The sequence below is a fragment of the Phoenix dactylifera genome, chromosome 3 (assembly GCF_051530095.1).
Source record: "Phoenix dactylifera cultivar Ajwa chromosome 3, Ajwa_hap1_PhDact_Kaust_v1.1, whole genome shotgun sequence".
Lineage (NCBI taxonomy): Eukaryota > Viridiplantae > Streptophyta > Magnoliopsida > Arecales > Arecaceae > Phoenix > Phoenix dactylifera.
The window spans coordinates 12989645-13012213 of record NC_143192.1 but is presented as its reverse complement, the minus strand read 5'-3'; the positions used below and the strand labels follow the sequence as shown (position 1 = coordinate 13012213).

The 22569-nt window shown below is 46.1% G+C and overlaps 1 protein-coding gene across 2 annotated transcripts in view; it reads right to left on the bottom strand.

Annotated features, from left to right (window-relative positions):
* LOC120105127 (ent-copalyl diphosphate synthase 1, chloroplastic-like) overlaps window positions 1-18139 on the bottom strand; it is a 43306-nt gene extending 25167 nt beyond the window's left edge. Inside the window, exon 1 of one of the 2 annotated variants that reach the window (XM_088717794.2) lies at window positions 17888-18139. Coding sequence is in view for 1 of the 2 variants with exons in the window: in XM_088717793.2 (XP_088573919.2) it covers window positions 17888-17966 (79 nt within the window). In the remaining variant the exon portion in view is untranslated. The remainder of the gene's footprint in view (window positions 1-17887) is intronic. The other variant, XM_088717793.2, reaches the window with a different exon arrangement.
* Between the last annotated feature and the right edge of the window lie 4430 nt (window positions 18140-22569).

Below are 22569 nucleotides of genomic sequence, written 5' to 3'. Positions count from 1 at the left end.
TCTATATGCATGGGATATCATGTCACAGGGATGAGTTAATTAGGCATGGAAACTGTTGCTGGAATTTGGACCCGGGGGCGACCACTGGGCCGCGAAGGAGGAGCTCCGGGAAAGCTTAGCAAACAGCGGCGATCCAGCGATGTGCGGCGTCCTCCGGGAGACCTGCAAGAAGCCGGTGGCCGGATTTTTCCGGTGCCGGCCCTCCGATGCTTAAGTCAGAGAGATGGCCCAAAGATATGCCAGAAAGGAGCTCGAGTCAGGGAGTCCCCAAAAAATCCCCCCTTCCCCCCTCAGGAATTCCCTATTTATAGGGGGAACGGGTTTACCTGTGATGGGACAGAGTGAAAGTACTGCCGTACAGTGGAAGTTAATGCTCGATCGTGTAAATCAATGCTGTCCTCATAGGACATCAGGCCGAAGTCTTTGAATTACTACGGAACTATGCTGTCGTTTATGGCCAAACAGGTTTGCCGTGTGGAGCTAAGCATTCGTAGACAACAGGAGCCATGCGCCTTAATTGTTGAGTGAGCCACATGAGCCACATGCCAGCAGAGGTCACATGCATTGATTGTTGAGTGAACTAGGTGTTTGGAGAGACCATACGCTTTAATTGTTGCGTAAGCTGAATGTCTGGAGAGACCGTTCGTATCGATTGTTGGTAAAGACACGGCACGATTCGTGGGAGAACACGATAATGGTGATCTACCGCTCGGATGCTTCCTAGTTGGAGGAGCCGCTTGGGCACCTTCAAGCCCTTGAGTCGGGATCCATTCGGCCGCCCCTTGCTTGGGGGGTGCCCGATCGCCTCCTGCTCGAAGGAGGCGCTCGGTCGCCTCCTGCTCGGAGGGGGCGCTCGGTCGCCTCCTGCTCGGAGGGATACTTACTTGCCTCCTGCTCGGATAAAACCTTTTTTCCCCCAACACTACCCCCGACTTTCGAGCTCGAGCTGCTTGCAGGCTCGAGCGCCGGAAGTAGTTAAAGTGGATTAGGAGGGGAATTTTGAATTATTGCGCGCTTCGAGACACTTTAATGGGAATAGGTGGACGGCGTTCCTTCTTTTTCGAAGTGTCTCATCATTAGTACCTTCCGTTTTCCCAAGCGTTTTTGCGCTGTGAGCTCATGATGGGGATACACGATCCGACGAGGCATCTCCTTTTCCAAAGCATCGGTCCGAATTGAATGCTGCGCCTTAACTCCCTGGGTTGACATGTGTTGTGATCTGGACAGGGAGGAGCGTTCTGCCGAGCAAATCTGAGTCGTCGGAGGGGTCTATATATAAACTCCTCCTTGGCTATCCTCAATTTCTCTCCCATTGTCTTCATCTTCTTCCCATCTAGTTCCTAGTCCGAAGCGGCCGATCTTCCATTACCTCCGACGAACTCCCACAGGTGTCCCTCTTTTCATTGCTCAGAACCCTTATTTTCTCACCCCTTCTTTTTCATAATGGGTCTTGGTCCGGCTAAAATCGAATCCACGATGAGTGAGCTGGAGGTTGAGATGGCCGAGCAGTGATTTTTTCCTCGGTGAGGGTTCCATTTGGAACCTACTAGGTGAAAGAGTAGATGCCTTATAAGCCAATTATTTGATGGGTTTCTCTTTGTAATCCTCCAAATCATGTACTTTAACACTCAATATATATCAATAAAGGCATTGTGCTTCATCATTTGCTGCTTATCTGTTTTATTATTGGATGATGAACCCCATAAATTAGGACATTGGTTTTAGGGTTATGATGACATCATACCAGTGAGACCTAAAATTCTAAAATCCTAATTTAGAATATTCCCAGTCAAATTAGTATATTGAGTCGGAGATCAATATTACTGAAAAGACTGGCACATCTTATGCATGCTCAATGTAGAGGGTGATTGATCTCACAATCACTTGTGTGAGACACTAATACAAAGATGTGGGTGCTCATTAGAGGAATGAGTTCACTGAAATGACCAGCCATGAGAACATCTTATGGATTCTTACTTAATTGTCAAAAGATGGTTCTCATAGTGGGAGTTGTGCAAGTGATCCTTAGACCTGAGATCACCATGGTACCTTGTGCACTTGAAGCTATGTTTTGGTTTACCCTCATTCACGACATTGCCTTACGTTATTCTGGATATGGTGGATTTTGTACGAAGGTTGTGAGTAGGTCAACAAGGAATCAGTCACTTCTAGTAAGAGAAGGTAACATCCTATTTACTCTAATCTTATGATGATTCAAGAAGCCTTTGATCGAAGCAAAATGAATATTAGAAAGAGTTTCTAATGTTTCATTGTTTGAATTATCATATAAAAGATTGAGAGAGACATGAATAAGTGATTGAGTTTGATATTGATCTATACTCATGCACTTATTCAGAATGTAGTATGACTGAGGGATTGAATTGCACGGTAACTTGCCACTGAAGGGTATGTTTGGATTTGTCCAATACATTCCTCATCTTCCGGATAGACATGATACGTTGCTAGACATCAATCTTGTCCTGTAGGTTGATCGGATCAAAGAGTTTGATTAGATCAAAGCATTAGAAAGGTTCTGATTGCTAAGTCAGGTTTAGCACTAAATTGAACCTAAATTGGATTAGAGGTATTCTAATCAGGTTAGGTCAACTTGCACCTGCACCTACTGCTGGTTAAGATAAGAAACCCAATGGGTCACACACAAAGAAATTGATCAAGGGTCTAATTGGATTAGATCATGTTTGCAAGATGAACATGCTAGCACGTGTTGCAAACCCTAGCTCCTGATTCAAATTAAATTCAAATTTGATTCTTAGATTAGGTTGATCTAATATGATTAAATCATAACCTAATATGGGTTAGCCAAGAGTTGAAACCCATTTGGCTTTAATTAGACCTGATTTGATTAGATTTAATATTTTTTTTAAGTTGGTTAAACCCAATTGGATTGGGTTTGATAGGGCCTTCACTTCTGGACCATTGGATCGCTCCCTAGATGAAGGATCTGGTCCACTGGTTGGCGCCTTCATCTGGACCATTGGATGGCTTCCTGGATGAAGGATCTGGTCCACTGGTTGGCACTTTATTCTGGACCACTGGATGGCTCTCTGGATGACAGATCTGGACCGTTGCTCAGCGCCTGAATCTGGACCACTGGATGGCTCTCTGAATGAAAGATCTGGACCGTTGCTCAGCGCCTGAATCTGGACCATCGGTGATGGCATCTTGCTTCTGGACCATTGGGTGGAACCCTGGATGATGATGCTTTGATCTGGACCATTAGATGGTGCCTAGATCTGGACCATTGGCTTTGGTTCATTGCATTTGGGCCCTTGGATCATCAGAATTTAAGAGGGAGACGTGAGAAAGAAGTTGATACACCCTTCTCCTTAGCACCCCATCATGATGGGATGCCTCTCTTGGCACATGCCTCATCATGATGAGGTGTGTGGATGGGATGCATCCCTTTATGATGCATCCCTCCATCTCTTATAAATAAGGAGGCGCCCTGGGGTTCTAAAGATCATCCAAGAAAAAGCCTCTTCTTCGCTATCCCTTATCTCTTCTTTCTTACAAGCCTCTCTCTTTTGTCCTAACCCAAGACAAGAGGGTCTTCTTTAGGACAAAAGGGCTAGTGAATGTTTTAGAGGTAGAAAGGAAGAAGGAAGTGAAGGAAAATCAGCCAATTAAATCCTTTGGAAGGATTGAACAATTAGAATCAAGTTTTGGTGTAGCTAGAGTCTTGAACCCATTCCTGTGTGGATCAACATCGGAGGGTTAACATTTGGGCACCTTAGGACATCTTCAGACATATTGGATATAGCGTGATAGGTATTCTTCTATACCAAGATTATATTTTCTACATTATTTGGTTATACTATTAAGGTGATCTTAGCTTATTAGGGTTTCATATAATGGGTTTTATAAGAAAATTTTATAATTCCGTATCTTCCGCTGCGCCCTAGGGCACTGGGAAACCCAACACTGGGTTGGGGGATCGGGTAATGAACCCCTCGGTAGGTCGGATCGGAGTGTACTTGGAGGCACTCTGGGCCGGCCTACGATTTTTCCTCCATGGGTTCGTGAACGAGTTGCTCGGGGAGTACCAGCTCGTCCCGGCGCAACTTGCTCCGAACGCATGGAGGATGATTATCGGCTTCTTGTCCCTGTGCATGGCATACGGGATCCCGACTTCCGTGAACGTCTTCCGGTGGCTCTTCATGTTGAAGTCCAATCCGGGAGACAGGGAGTGGCTCTATATCGCCCTTCGGGTGGGTCGGCCGCTCTTTCAGGGTGCTCCGTCGTCCATTCATGATTGGAAGAAAAAGTTTTTCTTTTTGGGTTCCGAACAGACGTGGGGGTTCGACCCTAGGTGGAGGCAGAGCCGGCTCAGATCCGCCAACAAACTCCCCAGGCTTTCTGTACGCGAGCAGGGGATCCTTAACGCCGTTCGCGGCCTCGGGGATGGTATTCTTCTGAGCGGCCTCGTGAGCGAGGACGCTTTGGTCAATATCGGTCTGAGCTCGGCGCGTCCTCAGGGTAAGGGTAGTAATAGAAAGATTTCCTTTTTCTTTTTCTTCGTAATATTTTGCGAACTTATCTTGCTCTCCTTGCAGATATTGCGAAGATGGTGACCAAGAACGAAGTTTTGTACGCTCGGTTCCGAAAGAGGGCTGCCGAGCTCGGAGGAGAACTGCTCGAGCCCAGGAAGAAGGCAAAGGTCTCGACTGACGGGGCCGCCGAGAAGAGAGCCCTCCGGATCGGGTCCTCTGAAGCTGCTCGGAGGGAAAGCTCGAGCTCCGAGCTCGGGAGCTCGGCGGGAACCACTATGGCGCTTGCATGCCCGGCGCCAATCTCGCAAGTCCCCCCTCGGCCGCCTGTCCGACCCGAATGCCCGGCATCCGAGCCGGGCAGTAGCCGAGGGGCTGTGAGGCCGCCCTCGCCGAAGGCGACAAGGCCCAGCCTCTCCAACCTACCGGAGAACGAGGGCCAACAAGAGAGGCGGCCCTACGCTCCGGAATGGACGGTGTGCAAGGGCGACTCAGCCCTCGAGAATGTTGAGACGGCGCGGCAGATCTTCCGCGTTGCGCTCCTTCTAGCCGACAGGGCAAAAATTCAGGCCATGAGCCTGAATAATTTTTTGGAGTCAACTCGCCTCTCCTCTATTCGGGTAGGTCTTCATTATTTGCTGTTATTTATTCCTTACGCTTTTATAATTTTATCCTCGGCCTAATTTCTATCTTGGTTGCAGCACCTCCACGAAATCGAGACACTGATCGTGCTCGGGGCAGATTACAAAGAACGAGCTCCTCGGAGTTCTCGGGCACTAGAAGAGGCCGACAGAAGGCTAGTGGAACTTGAGCTCCACAAGAAGGAGCTCTTGCTTAGAGTGGGCGCCACCAAGGACGAAGTCAAGCTCCTATCCATGGTGCTCAAGGAGGAGAAGGCCGCTCATACTCTGGCTAGATCAGAGTTGCGGGCCGCCGAGGCTCGCCTGGCCGAGGCGCAATCTCTGCTCGCCATCCGCGAGCAGAGAGTAAAGGAAGCGGAGCAGAAGGCCGAGCAGCTCGAAGCTCAGGAAAAAGAGGCCTAGGAACGGGCTTAGAATGTCGTCCGGCTCTTCCGAGAATCAGAAGAGTTTCAAGAGTTGCTCGAGGAGGAAGCCTTCAACGGCCTTATCCAAGGGTTCAACGATTTCCGCAATCAACTGTGCCAGCTCTGCCCCAATTTTGATCTCAATCTACTTCAGCCCGGAGCTGGAGTCGAAGGCCTCGGGGCGACGTCGGACGAGACGATCGGAGAGGCAGCTCCGAAGGCTCCCACGGAAGAAGCTGCTCGGGAACCGCTCCCGAGGTCGCGCCTGAAAGCACCGAAGGCGGCGAGGTTGGGGCCACTGCCGAAGGAGATCAGGCGGTCGAAGTCATCGAGGGCATCGAAGTCGAGCCCGGGGAGATCTCGGCTGGAGATGCCACGGTAGCCGCTGAAAGTGGATCCTAGGTTCTTCGGTGTTAAGCATGCTGATTTTTTTTTTTTTTTAAACCATGGCTGAACCTGATCGGGTTGCCTACGTACCCCTTCATAAGGGGGATCAAGCCATACGTAGTTCTTTTTAAGTTTTAAAACACAGCGGAAAAATCGAATCAAACAATTTAATTCATGCATGCTTACAAGATCAAATCTAGAAATCAGCACCTTAAGAACACATAGGATTATGCCGGAATCGTTTAAACAATTATGCTAAAACTTTCATGCATGATTAACTATCAGATCTGAAACTTAAGAACTCTATTCCGATTAATCTCCGAATATCCATTGAATGGATTCTAGAGATATCTCCGTGAGGAGCCCCAAAAGAGGGTAAAACCTCGGAGAATCAGACCTAGATCTTGACACCATAATAAAAGATTAATGTAGGATTAATACCTTTTATGATGGATGAAACTTGTGGATCTGATCCTCGACTTCGCAGCCACGCACACGAATGGCCTCTACGAGAAGTCCACGCGAAGTTCCTGAAGAGATCCAATCCTGCGGAAGTGCTAGCTTGCGCAGAATTTCTTGAGGCTGAAATTTGATCTTCCAAACGCTATCAACTTTTGATCCGCCTTCTTGGAAGAACTTGGAGGAAAAGTTTAAAGGGATTGAAGAGGACTTAGATCTGATCTAAAGACTCTTATCAGGGACCCCTAACACTAATGGCACGATGGACTTAGAGGAGGAAGAAATCGGCTAGATTGAATGCAGAATTTTTCCACGCATGAACTAGGGTTCCTCTCTTTCCTTTTCCCTTTTTTCTTCTTCTTTTTCTCTCTTTTTTTCTTTGAATTCGACCACCAGCTGATGGAGGTCCTTTTAATGTTGCTCTCCCACCTAACTTCATGCCAACCATCCCATATTTGTGGAGGATTTTGTGGGGTTTTGAATTTTGAATTCAAAATTCAAGTTCATGTGCCATTACATGATGAAGCTTGATCTAATCTAAACCATTCATCATGTTGCCACTTTCCTCTTTCAATTTCGAAATTCCCATGCCCCCAATCAGATTAGAGGGTCACGTGGTGATTTTGTGGTGATTAAATTCGAAATTCAACCTTAATTAGAAGTGAGATAAAGATAAGGATGACATATGTCATGAAGAGAGAGAATTTGATCTTATCCAATTCTTTTCATGAATTTATCTCTCCATTTCGACCCATCTAATGATGAAAGAGGTCCCTGATGTTGCCAAGTGTCCCATGGCACCATTAAATAAATTAAATTAATTATTAATCATATTAAAAATCAATTTATGGCGCCTTGCATGGATATGTGACAAGTGGATTTCAAGATCCGAACAGTTTCAGATCAAACCTATTTAATTTAATTAAATCCTAACAATTAGAATGATCCAATTACCATGGGTTGAACCTAATCCAATTAGGTCAATCCCTAATTAAGCACAAATTTAATCTAATTTAATTTGGTCAATCTAAGTCCTCTTGATTCAGACCTAATCCAATCAGGTCAAAAACCCTGATTGAGCCCAGAATTGAATCTAATTCAATTTGGCTCATCCTTAGTCTAATTACTCAATCCAATTGAGTTCATTAGCAATCTAATTACTAATTAATCCTCCGATAATTACTTTAATTATTTTATAAGATAATTTGCCAATCGAATTGACCAAATTACCCCTGAATGATTCTTAATCATTCATCAGCCTTCTTGATCAATCAAGAATCTTCTATGCGTGTGACCTCATAGGTTCGAACCTAAGCCGGTAGTATAGGAACGACTTCCTACACTAATCGATGTGACCATCTAGCAATGGTACCCGACGTCCGAATAGGCCGATTATATGCGAAGCAAATATTCTGGAACCCTGAACTATGGTTACTGTATAATTCAATCCCTTTGACTCTTAATGCCAGGATGACTTAGAGCTCACTGTCAACCCTATAATTAGTACATCCATTATGTGATTAACTTTAGATATCCCGTGACTTCTCACTGGGATTACCCTGGCCAAGGTTTTGCTAAATTAATCACAAGACATTATCTCCTGTTTCCAGGAGGGGTCAATTCCATCTCGACTCACAACTGACTATGCAAGTACTTGACTGCACCCAGTGACCTTCCGTCACTGAATTAGAAATCCAGGTAGTCCGGTACCAAAGTACAATGAGTTGCTTGCTAGTCACAAGTTGCGGTCTCAGGTCAGAGGGCCAAACTTATACCCATATCCACTCGGAACATCTCTTGACAGTAGAGCGTTCCGGAATTGGTCACGTTCAGTGAAATATACTCCTACACTTCACCTGTGTGGCATACCAGTGTCTCCACACTCCTTGGTTAAGAGGACAACCAATGTATATGTCACACAACGACCTAATCTTGATAATGCTGTCGTCCTTGTAACAACATATCATTTGGTCGCGAACTAGTTTAAGGACTCGAAGATAAATCCTCCTTTATCAATAATAAGTCCTAAGGACTTCATCATATAAGAGTTCATTTGAAGATGTAAAATGATGAATAATGCCAAAAAATACTTTATTGATTTGTCAATTCATTTAATCATCAACATGCTGACGATTGACATTTAGGATACAATTCCCAACAGCCGCCTCTTAAAACTTTGTACTTTTTCTTTCCCTTTTTGTAACAAAAGGTCGGCCCTTGTCTATCGCACGGCCGAGCCTTAATTTTGTACTTGGCCTCCGAACTTTTGAATGGAAATATTCCTTTTCAACTTTTGTTCTTTCAATTCCTTTATAGTTCACTTTTTAGCTAACATTTCTCCACGGCTCTACTGCTCAGGTTTCCGAGCTACTAAGGCACTTTAGACCGAAAAAATGTTCGAGCTTGCCAAGCTCCTAAGCTTGAGCCGCAGTTTCGCGGTTGTAGAGCTCGGGGCCCCAGCTGTGGGGCGCCGTGCTCTAATCATCTCATTAGGTAACTAGCTTGTGGCCCAAATCGTTGAACCCTCTGAGCTCGGGATTAAATTTCACCGAGCTGCTGAGAAACCGTACTAGGGTTCGTGCGGGCGTGTTCGACGAGATTTCAGCTCGTAATCGGCTCGGCAGAGGACCCCGATATTGGCCGGGATTTTTGTTTACATATCCAACATAAAAATAAATTAAATGTGCGTATCGAATAAGGCAGGCACCGATCATAACATACCTTCTCGGGGTTATATGCCTCGTGCCGCAAATTGTTCTTAGTGGTACCTCAGCTCGTCGTAGAGGACGACCGCAAGCTTAATCCGAAGCATGGGGTCGTAACCCTTTGAGCTCATATATGAAGCTGTCGCAGGCTTCAAGATGCCCAGATCTCGATCGAGGTATCTGACATCGGAACCAAGCTTCGATAGTCGATGGGGATCGAGCCGAGCTCGGTGGTCGATGGAGATCGAGCCGAGCCCGATTGACGATGGAGATCGAGCCGAGCTCGATGGTCGATGGAGATCGAGCCGAGCTCGATGGTCGATGGAGATCGAGCCGAGCTCGATGGTCGATGGAGATCGAGCCGAGCTCGATGGATGATGGAGATCAAGCCGAGCTCGACAGATGATGGAGATCGATGGCTGCATCTCAAACTTTTGGATGATCGCGAACATTTATTTTCGGGGGGGACTGCGAGGGTACTATCCCATCATCCCAAGGTCAAAGGGTTTGGGTACGCACTGTCGACACTCGGAGCATCCCGACCTTAGTCGAGGAGGTACGTGCGGGGGACCGCGAAGGTACTACCCCGTCTTTCCGAAGTATCGAAGGGTCTGGGCACGCACTGTCGATACTTGGGACATCCCGACCTCAGTCGAGGTATTTAATGGAGATCGAGCCGAGCTCGATAGCTGATGGAGATCGAGCCGAGCTCGATGGTTGATGGAGATCGAGCCGAGCTCGATGGATGGAGATCGAGTCGAGCTCGGTGGTTGATGGAGATCGAGCCGAGCTCGATGGATGGAGATCGAGCCGAGCTCGGTGGTTGATGGAGATCGAGCCGAGCTCGATGGTTGATGGAGATCGAGCCGAGCTCGATGGATGGAGATCGAGCTGAGCTCGATAGCTACGTCTCGGACTTCTGGCCGAGGCGTCTAGCATCGTCCGGTATTAATTATAGCATCCTAGCAGGATCGCATATCAGGTTGTCTAAAGATCACGAAACTTCTGATCACGAAATGCGATCATAAATGAAGAACAGCAAAAATCACTGAGGAAGATAAAACTTATGCTCAGAATAGAGAACCCCTTGGGGTCCTATTGATGATACACCCGGAGGTTTTCGGAGCTCCAACTTCGTGGAATGGGGGTCCCTTCGAGGGATTCCAGCTTGTACGCTCCGGATCGTTGGACGCGCGCGACCCGATAGGGTCCTTCCCAATTCGGGGCCAACTTTTCCTTGCTCGGTCGGCTGGGAGGCTTCAGCTCTTCTAAGAACGAGGTCTTCCACTTTGAAGGATTTGAGTTTGACCCTGGCGTTGTAGTATTGCGCCACCTTTTGCTGGTATCTCGCCATGCGGACCTAGGCAGCTTCCCTCGTCTGCTCGATGAGGTCCAGGTTGCTCCTGAGCTGCGTAGCACTGGAGTCGGCATCATAACATTCTACCCTTGGAGAAGGAAGTTCGATCTCCAACGGGATGACGGCCTCCATTCCGTACGTTAAGTTGAAGGGAGTCTCACCGGTGGGTACGCGGAATGTGGTCCGATAAGCCCACAAGACGTTGTATAGGTCTTCGACCCACTGCCCTTTGGACTGATCGAGCCTGATTTTGAGTCCCTGTAAAATAGTACGATTTGTTACCTCGGTTTTTTCATTTGCCTGAGGATGTGCGACCGAGGTGAAACAGTGGTCGATGCCGAGCTCCAAGCAAAATTCTCTAAAACAAGCGTTGTCGAACTGATGGCCGTTATCTGATATGAGGATGTGGAGGAGCCCGAATCTACAGATTATGAACTTCCAAACGAAGTCCCGCATCTTCTGCTCGGTGATCTGGGCCACTGGCTCGGCCTCGACCCACTTCGTGAAGTAATCAATAGAGACGATCAGAAATTTTCTCTGCCCAGTCGCCAAGGAAAACGGTCCCAGGATATCAATTCCCCATTGAGCGAATGGCCAGGGGGAGCTGATTGAAGTCAAGGGGGCTGAGGGTCGGCGCTGGATGTTGGCATTCCTCTGGCACCGGTCGCATCTCCGAACAAAATCCAGCGCATCCTTTTGGAGTGTTGGCCAATAGTATCCCTGGCACAAAATTTTCTATGACAGTGCTCGGCTTCCCAAATGGTTTTCGCAGATGCCTTCGTGGACTTCGCGCATTGCGTAATCCGCCTCCGACGGGCGGAGACATCTGAGGAGGGGAGAGGTAAAAGATCTCCTGTAGAGCTTGCCTTCATACAGTATGTATCTCAAGGCTAGGTGCTTGACTCGACGAGCCTCACGCTCATCATTGGGGAGAACTCCATTCTGTAGGTAGCTAACGAGCTCATCCATCCAGCTTGGCTCAGTGTCGATACAAAAAGCCGGTTCGGGCTCCTCTGTGCTAGGGATCTGGAGGTACTCCAGTGCCGCCGCTTTTGGGAGCTCGCTCATGCGGGAGGATGCCAATTTTGATAATTGGTTGGCTCTGAGATTCTCCGACCTAGCAATGTGTTGGATGTGGAAGGAACCCAGAGTCAAAATGAGGTGCCGCACCTTCTGGAGATATTTTTGCATTGTCGGCTCCCTTGCTTCAAAGTCCCCCAAAATTTGGCTTACGACCAATTGGGAGTCGTTGAAGAACTTCAAATTCTCGACCTTCAGCTCTCTAGCCAGCTTATGTCCGGCTATGAGCGCTTCGTATTCCGCCACATTGTTAGAGGCGGGAAACTCGAGGCGTAAAGCCTGCTCGGCGACCACTCCATCTGGACTGGTGAGAATGAGGCCCGCTCCGCTACCCTCCGAGTTCGAAGAACCATCGACGTGCAGGGTCCACGTCGACCTCGGGGTCTGCTCCGCTGGCGCGGGTTCAAGCTCGGCCTCGTCTGGCGCAGTGCACTCGACTATAAAATCGGTGAGTGCCTGCACCTTGATCGCCAGTCTAGGTCGGTACTCGAGGTCAAACTCTCCGAGCCTGATGGCCCACTTTGTAACTCGACCAGCGCGATCTGATCGCTGCAAGACCTGCTTTATTGGCTGGTTGGTCAACATGGCCACCGTGTGAGCTTGAAAATAAGGCTTGAGCCTTCGAGCTGAGACGTCCAGGGCAAAGACGGTCTTTTCCAGCTTGGAGTATCGGGTCTCAGCATCTCTCAAAACCCGGCTGGTGTAGTATACCGGCTTTTGAAGCTTGCTCTCCTCTCGAACCAGGACCGAGCTCACTGCTATGGGAGAAACGGCTAAGTATAGGTAGAGGAGCTCGCCCTGTTGAGGCTTCGTAAGCAGTGGAGGAGAGGCGAGAAGGCACTTGAGCTCTTCGAAGGCTTGCTGGCACTCTGCCGACCATAAAAAGTTCTTTGGCTTCTTGAGAACCGCAAAGAATGGAAGGCAGCGCTCGGCCGATTGGAAGACGAATCTCCCGAGAGCTGCCACTCGGCCTGTAAGCCGTTGCACTTCTTTAACTGTCCTCGGAGGTGTCATCTCTTGGAGCGCTCGGATCTTCTCGGAATTGGCCTCGATTCCCCGCTGTGTAATTACAAAGCTAAGGAACTTGCCCGAGGTAACTCCGAACGCACATTTGGCAGGATTGAGCTTCATCCGGTACCTTCGGAGGGTAGAGAATGCCTTGTTGAAGTCGGTCACATGATCTTGCGCCATTCGGCTTTTCACCAACATGTTATCAACATAGACCTCTATGTTTCGGCCTATTTGATCTTTAAAAATTTGGCTGACCAGCCGCTGATAAGTTGCTCCGGCATTCTTTAGGTCGAAAGGCATTACTCTGTAGCAGTAGGTGCCCCCGTCGGTGATGAAGGTTGTCTTCTCTTCATCCTTCGGCGCCATCCGAATCTGGTTGTACCCTGAGAATGCGTCCATGAAAGACAGTAGTTCGTGCCCCGAGGTGGAGTCCACAAGCTGGTCGATGCTAGGAAGTAGAAAGCTATCTTTTGGGCAGACCTTGTTTAGGTCGGTGTAGTCCACACACATGCGCCATTTCCCGCTAGCCTTTCTGACAAGGACCACACTGGCGAGCCATTTCGGATAAGATATCTCCTGGATGAAGCCGGCCTCGAGGAGCTTGTCAACTTCCTTGGCCGTTGCTCATTGTCGCTCTGGAGCAGCACTTCGCTTCTTCTGTCGCACAGGCTTACAGGTTGGCTTCACTTGGAGTCGGTGGACCGCGACCTCCGGATCTATTTCCGGCATATCGGCGGACGACCAGGCGAAGACGTCCATGTTGTTCCGCAGGAAGCTGACAAGGCGATCTCTCTCGCGAGCATCGAGGCTGGAGCCGACCTGCACGGTTAGCTTGGAAAAATTCTCTTGTAAAGGGATTTGGATAAGCAGCTCACCAGGCTCTACCCGCTTCTTCTGAGGGCCGACACGTGCCTCTAAGGTTTTGGCCGAGAGCTTGCCATCTGGTGTCGGAACCGATACTTTGGCTGGTTGCTTTGCCTCGTGGGTCGCCATGTAGCATCGCCTCGCTACCGCCTGGTCTCCACGAACTTCGCCGACTCCTTGGCTGGTGGGGAACCATATAAGCAGGTGGCAGGTTGAGACCATGGCTCGAAGAGCGTTGAGCCCTGGTCGTCCGAGGATGGCGTTATAGGCCGAGGACAGACGCACTACGAGAAAATCCATCCTCACGGCACTTTCTCAGGAAGCGAACCCGACCGTAACTAGGAGATCGATCTCGCCCTCTACCGGAACTGAGTCCCCAGTAAATCCGACCAGCAGGGCGTTCATCCTCCATAATTGCTTCTCCATCATCCCCATTCTAGAATAGGTATCAAAATACAAAACATTCGCCGAGCTTCCATTATCAACTAGAACACGTTTTACATCAAACTTGTTCACAACCATAGAGATGACTACAGCATCGTCATGGGGGGTTTCAACTTTCTCCAAGTCCTCATCCGAGAACGAGATAGTTTCGGAGGCGCGCAGGCGCTTCGGGGCGGTTCCTTCCTCTGCAGCTCGTCCGACCGAGGTTCCGCTTCGGATGGTGTTAATGGTGCCGGCGATGGGTCTGTTGGCATTTGGATCTTCGAGCTGTGCGGTATCCTCCGCTGGCCTTTTCTCTTCACGCTGGTTCCGTACGAACCGGTCGAGCACTCCTCGGTGGATGAGTGCCTCGATCTCGTCCCGAAGCTGGAAGCAGTCTTCCGTATCATGGCCGTGGTTCCGGTGGAAGCGACAGTACTTCCGGGGATTGCGCCAAGCTCCGGGATCCCGCCTCGAGGGTGGAGGCCGGAAATATTCTCGGCCTTCGATCTCCAAGAGGATCTCGGTCCGAGGAGCATTAAGGGGAGTGTAATTTTCGTACCTCCCGTTGGATATGCGAGGCCGCGGTGGAGATCTCGGACGGGGCAGGGATCCTGGTCGGAGAGGTCCCCGCAGCCGAGGTGGACTCTTCAGACGAGGCGGGTTCTTAGCTCGGCGCGAAGATGGGCTTCTGGGACGGCCGCGCTCCTCACGACGCCTCTTTTGTTTTTTGGAGGTCTGCTCGGCCCCACCTCGCCTAGAAGCGACGGCTTCCTCGGCTTTTGCATACTTCCGCGCCCGAACTAGCATTTCGGTGAAATCAGCTGGGAAATTCTTCTCGATGGAGAAGAGAAACCTATAAGACCGAGCTCCAGTCTTGAGTGCTGACATGGCGATTGACTGGTCGAGCTTGCGGACCTCCCACATTGCAGTAGTGAAACGGTCCAGATATTTCCTAAGCGACTCTCCCTCCCTTTGCTTTATATCGAGGAGGGAGTCTGAAGTCCACCACTGGGGTCGGCTGGCAGCAAAGTTGGTGGCGAACTGCCTGCCGAGCTGCTCGAAAGATGAGACCGTGCTCGGTTTCAGCCCGGCAAACCAAAGCCGAGCTGCTCGTCGAAGCGTTGCTGGGAAGGCCTTGCAAAGCATGGCCTCCGAGGATCCTTGCAATGCCATCAGGCCCCTGTAACTCTCCAGGTGGTCGAAGGGGTCGGTCGTGCCGTTGTAGGGCTCCACCTGGGGCATCTTGAACCTTGACGGGACCGGCTCATCCTCGATTTGTTGGGAGAAAGGGGACTTCGTGGTAAACTCGAAGTCGCCCTCGCATGTCGCCCTCCTGCCGTGGAGCGCCTCGATCTGGCGCTCCAGCATCTCGACTTTCTTGTCGAGTTCGTCGCCCTGGGGGGCCACCACGATGGTCTTCTCGGGCACAGGTTGCCCTGGGACTGACTCGACCTCTGACGGTTGTGGCCAATCGCCTGGACCCCTCACTGGGGGTTCTCTCTAGGAGGATGGTCGGGCGTGGGATCTTGACCTTGGGGGGCCGGTCCACTAGGAGGGGTCACCGGTTGAACCGGAGCCTGAGGAAGTGGTGCCGTCGGGATGCCCCTAGGTTGCAGGCCTTGGACGGTAGCAGCCAAGGCCTAAACCTGCTGCACCAAGGCATCAAACTGTTCCGGCCGAACTTGAGGAGTCGAATCGGCCGGAGGTGGTGAGTTCTGGACAGAGTGTCCAGGATAAGGTGGAAGACGTCGGGAGGCATTAGAAGCTCCCTTGCTTCTCAGCTTCATGACCGCGACTCGGACCCTTCTTCTAGCGCCAACTGTTGCTGAAATTTGGACCCGGGGGCGACCACTGGGCCGGGAAGGAGAAGCTTCGGGAAAGGTTGGCAAACGGCGGTGATCTAGCGATGTGCGGCGTCCTCCGGGAGACCTGCAAGAAGCCGGTGGCCGGATTTTTCTGGCGCCGGCCCTCCGATGCTTAAGTCAGAGAGATGGCCCAAAGATATGCCAGAGAGGAGCTCGAGTCAGGGAGTCCCCAAAAAATCCCCCCTTCCCCCCTCAGGAATTTCCTATTTATAGGGGGAACGGGTTTACCTGTGATGGGACAGAGTGAAAGTACTGCCGTACAGTGAAAGTTAATGCTCGATCATGTAAATCAATGCTGTCCTCGTAGGAGATCAGGCCGAAGTCTTTGAATTACTACGGAACTATGCTGTCGTTTATGGCCAAACAAGTTTGCCGTGTGGAGCTAAGCATTCGTAGATAACATGAGCCATGCGCCTTAATTGTTGAGTGAGCCACATGAGCCACATGCCAGCAGAGGTCACATGCATTGATTGTTGAGTGAACTAGGCATTTGGAGAGACCATATGCTTTAATTGTTGCGTAAGCTGAATGTCTGGAGAGACCGTTCGTATCGATTGTTGGCAAGGACACGGCACGATTCGTGGGAGAACACGATAATGGTGATCTACCGCTCGGATGCTTCCTAGTCGGAGGAGCCGCTTAGGCACCTTCAAGCCCTTGAGTCGGGATCCATTCGGCCGCCCCTTGCTTGGGGGGGTGCCCGGTCGCCTCCTGCTCGGAGGGGTGCTCGGTCGCCTCCTGCTCGGAGGGATGCTTGGTTGCCTCCTGCTCGGAGGCTTGGTTGCATCTTGCTCGGATACAACCTTTTTCCCCCCAACAAAAACAGGCCCTTAATTTTTTCTCTAATGCCTGTGCTTTAGGTTTATAGGCATTTACCTCTGGCACTTGGTCTCATCATTCGATTCCGGAACTTTCTCTCGCCGTCTGATGACAGGAACCCCATCTTGGACTAAATTTGCACCATTTTCTGTAAACAGATTTCATCGAAATGAAGAATACCTTTCCATAAAAAAAATCAAAATGTGTTGTCAAATTTTCTTTGGTGTTATACTAGCTAGTAGCTAAAGGGCTATTTGGATATCCGTGGATTTGATCATGATGTAAGGCCCTCCGGTGTCGGTTTCTCATTTGCAGATAATGCAATAAAAAGAAGGAGTTGGAGAGTTGGGGAAAACCACCCGACTATAGTTCATTTATGATGTTTAAGAACAAGATAGATCACCTCAACAATAGTTTATATTATCTTTGAAAAATGGAATTAATTATAATTAGCTCCTTTTGATTCATCATTTTGCTGTAAGGAATCCAGCATATATCAAAATAAAATCTCCTTTCCGAAGAGCTCAATGGCTGATAAGTTCTCCCATCATCCTAACTTGTCTTTATATTCAGGACTCGTTTGGTTTACACGAAACATTTTTCCTCATTGGAATGTTGTTTCTAGAAAGATGATTCCTGAAAATATAATGCCTGCAAAAATAATTTTGGTATATTTTATTGATAATGAAAAAGTGGTACATTCTAAAGTGGATTATGTTTGATTGAACATTTATATTTATGAAAAAAGTAGTATGAGATACTTATTATACCCTTAATAAAGAAAAAGATCTTATTCATAGATTTTGATGACTTGAAGATACTTTTGGAAAAAAAGGACTTTAATTCTCAACCGGTGGAAAAGTAGCTTTTCCATGTCCTCCATAGTTTTTCTTTCCTATGAAATATCAAAAAAAATTTCTTATGTGAATGGTACCTTTTTATCTTTCTCCTTTGAAAACTTGAACCAAATAAGAGGCATATCTTTGTTTTCCCATTGACCATACTTTCCTTATTCTTTTTCCACAAACCAAATGAGTCTTTAAATAGTCTTCAGCACAGTTTGCATTGAGCAAAGCGAGAGATTTAGATCATTTGGATGAAATGATGCACCATTGCTTCATGGGTCATTGCTATCCTCTAGACCCAAACCTAGCTAATTGAGGGGTCAAAGAGCATTCCGGCGGTCTCATAGTCCTCCTCCACTGCTCTTCGAACATCAAAAAATTGAACAAAAAGCGGACGAAACCGAACCAAACTCTAGTTTGATACCTCGACGGACGAATGAAGAAAGAACAGGAAACCAGGAACAAATAAATCGAGATCCTTTAAGAGCCTGATGGATGGAAGGAAAGGGGGCGCACCGGGAAGAGAAACGGGTAGACGAGGCCGCAGCAGCGCCGACGAGGAGGGCGGTATCAGGGCAGCGGCCGAGAAGAGCATGGCTACGTGGGTGGCGGAGAGGTGGCGTTGAGGGAGTGACGGTCAGCAATAACTTTATGAGGATGGATAGGAGGGGGATCGATACGCTTCTCGGTATAAGATGGATGGGATTTAAAGGGATAGATGGAAGGCGAAAGAAGTAACGGGAGAAAACTGTTCAACAGTGACCAAATGCTATGCATATTTAATGCGTTTGAAGGGAATGTTGTCTTTAGAGGATGAGTGTTCTGATTTTCTCGTCGAACAGGTGGCTCAGGACACAAACGTTAGCGTGTATGGCATAGTACAAAGTTCTTCAGTGACACACCTTCGATCCGGTCATTCTTCAGCACCGCCGGAATCCTCCGTTTTTGGACCTGGAAATTTTCTTGGTTCACTGCGTCACGCATCCTCTGGGATTGCTTTACCGTCCAAGGGCAGTGTTGACGCTGAAATGATGAGACTTTTCTTTTACCATTTTCAGCCTGCAAGGGGAGTGCTGACTCTGAATGATGAGACATTGAAACCTATTTTTTTACATCTTTCGGTTTACAAAATTTGTACGTTCACTGCGCTATGCATCCTTGGTTCTTGTTTTAGTCTACAAGGGTGGTATTGACACTGAATCATGTAGGCTTTTCTTAATACTTTGAGTGGCAATTTTCTAGCTTCACTACATTGTTTTAGTCTTCAAGGGTTATCACTTTTCTTAATATTTTGAGTTACAAATTTTCTAGTTTCGCTCCATCACGCGCGGCCTTTGGTTATTTTATATATATATATATATATATATATATATATATATATATATATATATATATATTGAAGGGGTGGGGGGACCCCAAATTTGACTTCTTTTATCCAAATAACCATATTTTTGTTATTTGAATATGACATCTTACTAACTTCATGAATTTAATCTAGGTGTTCATGTCGCTCGCGATATTTTCGATTGTCAGATTTCTCTCTTTCCTAAGATATCTGCAATTCCGTGATTCGCTCGCGTTATTTTTTATTTTTTATTTTTTATTTTGGGGGGGGGGGGGGGGGGCGGCGGCGGTGGTAGAACCCCAAATTTGACTTCATTTACCCAAATAACCATATTTTTTATTATTTGAATCTGACATCTTACTAATTTCATGAATTTAATCTAGGTGTTCATGTCGCTCGCGATATTTTCGATTGTCAGATTTCTCTCTTTCCTAAGATATCTACAATTCCGTGATTTCGCTCGCGTTTTTTTTTTTTTTTTTTTTTTGGGTTGGGGGGGGGGGGGGGGGTGGGGTTGGTAGAACCCCAAATTTGACTTCATTTACCCAAATAACCATATTTTTTGTTATTTGAATCCGACATCTTACTAACTTCATGTATTTAATCTAGGTGTTCATGTCATCGCGATATTTTCGATTGTCAGATTTCTCTCTGTCCTAAGATATCTACAATTCCTTGAATTGTTTTGAACCTTTCTTTTCTATTAATGTATTAAAAAGGTTGATGCAATATTTGGGGACCCAAACCCTGTTTGTGATATTTCTGAGATTGCTGCTTATGCCATCACTTGTGCATGGATTTTTTTTTTCTTTTCTCTTTTTATTTATTTATTTATTTTGATTGAGTGTATGGACTTTGTTAACCAACACCAACTGCTCAATTAAAGTGACAATGCGCAATGTTCTGTCATACCAAGCGCTTAATTAGTCTTCATCTTCAATTGGCTAGAATCTGATAGAAATATAAATTTTACTAAAAATAGATATGAGATCATACCTTGAGTCATGGAATCCATAATGAGCTTTAAGGTCTGTGAAGTCTGATATGCAACAGCAATTATCTCTAATAATTAGAGATTATTAGATAATCTATCTGGAGAGAGCTCTGTATGCGTGTATTTAGAGAAGGGGTCCCCACAGGCTTTTATAGACTTTCTCTAGAGACCAACCACCACGGGTGGTTACACCCGTGAAAAGTCACCCCCCATCAAGGTGACTCTTCACCACTGCGAAATTTCCTTAATGCCCTCATGATAATCAGAATTTCCAAAATTTAAGAGACTTGTCAATGTGGGTTTTAATTAAACGGGATCCAACAATCTCCCACTTGAACCATATTGATGCCATTTGTCAATGTGGGCCACAACTTGACAGGATTCCAATATTTTTCCACTTGGACCATATTGACAAGTGAAACATTTTTAGCACTTGAATTTTATAAATTCTTATGCATGTATTCTATATATTATGATATCAATTTGGGCAAACTTTATGTTTGACTATTTTGAGAATAATAATACGAACCATGGCGGAAACAATACTTACTTGATTGGCGTATAACCTTCCATGATTACTATATCACTAAACTCACCCTTATGAGTGAACTTCTCATGAAATCCATTATCTGGTCAACAATTTTTGCTAACATAGTATGCATACGCCATATGAATTCATTAAAGCAGAAAATATAATAAATGTGATTTACAGCCTTCCGGAATGTGAACAATGGTACATCAATCAATTTATACAGATAGACCCATTTGACCGACATGCTCCTTATGCAATCCTGGGGTATTGCTTTGGTCAAAGAATCTACCAACATAAGCACAATATTGATATATTAATTTAAAATTTTATGGTCATCACATTTGTTCTTTATAACAAAATATTTTACCTCCATGTGCTTATTTCTATTGGATATTTTGTTATTCTTTATTGAGAAAACTGCTGCTAAATTATCACAAAATAAACATATGGGCCCTGAAATAGTATCCACGACCTGTAGGCTCGTGATAAAGTTTCTCAACCAAATAGCCTGTGCAACAGCATCATAGTATGCCAATAACTCAGCCTCCATTGTTGAAGCAACTGTCATACTTTGTTTTGGACTTTTTTACAAGACTGCACCACCAGCTAATAGAAAGATATAACCTAATGTTGACTTTCTGCTATCTGAACATCCCATAAAATTTGAGTCTCAGTATCCAACGATTTTCAAGAGATCAGATTTGTTGTATATAAGCATATGATCTTGAGTCTCCTAAAGGTATCTCAACACTTTCTTAGCAGCTCTCCAATGTTTCATGTCTGGATTAGCTTGATATCTCTCCAGAAATCCCACGACATATGCTATATCAGGTCTGGTACAGACTTGAGCACATATTAAAGTCCCAATCAATGAAGCATGTGGAAATGCTTTTATATGCTCTCTTTCAATTTCATTTTTTGGAGATTGTGATTTACTTAACCTTTCACTTTTAGGAATATACATTGGGCTTGGTTTGGAATTTTTCATGCCAAATCTCTCCAATATTTTCTTAATGTAGGCTTTTTGGGATAGACAAATTTTTTTTTAGATCTATCTCTATAAACCTTAATGCTAATGACATATGAGGCTTCACCCATATTCTTTATGTCAAAATTGCCCGAGAGAAATTGCTTAGTCTTCCTAAACAATGCCAAATCACTACTAGCAAACAAAATATCATCTACACATAGGACTAGAAAAATAAATCAACTTCCACTGATTTTAAGATATATGCATCTATCAACAATATTTTCTACAAAGCCAAACATAAAAATGATGTTATTAAACTTAAGATACCATTGTCGGGACGATTGCTTGAGTCCATATATAGACTTATTTAGCTTGCAAACCATATGACTCTATCTTTTTGAAATACCTTCAAATTATTTCATGTAAACTTCTTTCTCTAAATTACTATTAACAAAAGCAGTTCTCACATCCATTTGGTGCAACTCTAAGTCAAAATAAGCTACAAAAGCCATAATTATCCTCAAAGAGTCCTTTGAAACTGGGAAGAAGGTTTCATGATAATCAATACCCTCCTTTTGAGTAAATCTTTTGGCAACAAGTCTGGACTTATGTCATTCTACCTTATCCTTAGAGTCCCTTTTGGTTTTAAAAATCTATTTACAACGTACTACAGTAGCTCCAGAAAGTAGTTCAACTAGATTCCAAATATTATTTTTAGCCATAGAATCTACCTCATCTTTTGTAGCATCTAGCCATTTGGAGGAATTTACTGAATTTATAGCTTGTGAGAAATTTATTGGATTATCAATATTTTCTATGTCATAATCACATTCTTGAAGGTATACTATATAATCTGGTGGAATTGGAGATCTCTTTATCCTTATTGACTCATCCTCTTTTAAATCATTAGAAATAATCGATAAAGAAATCATTGGCCGCTCATCTAAATCTTCCACACCATACGGAATTCACTTTTCCTCAAAAATGATTTTTGGAAATTTTATACTCCCACTGATTTCGTTATTTTGAAGAAATTTAGTATTCCTTGTATTCACAATCCGCAAAGAATGATTAGGACAATAAAATCTGTATCCTTTGGACTTTTTCTGGATAACCAATAAAATACCCTCTAATGATTCTAAAGTTCATCTTTTTTCTCTTGTGGGTTGTACACCCTAACCTCAATTTGACACCCCCAAATGTATAGATATCTTAAACTAGATTTCCTACTTGTCCAAACTTCATAGGGTATTTTTGGGACAGCTTTAGTAGGAACCTTATTTAGAATATACACAGCGGTTTTTAAGGCATCACCCCACGGAGAAATTGGAAGAGTTGAGTGACTAATCATACTCCT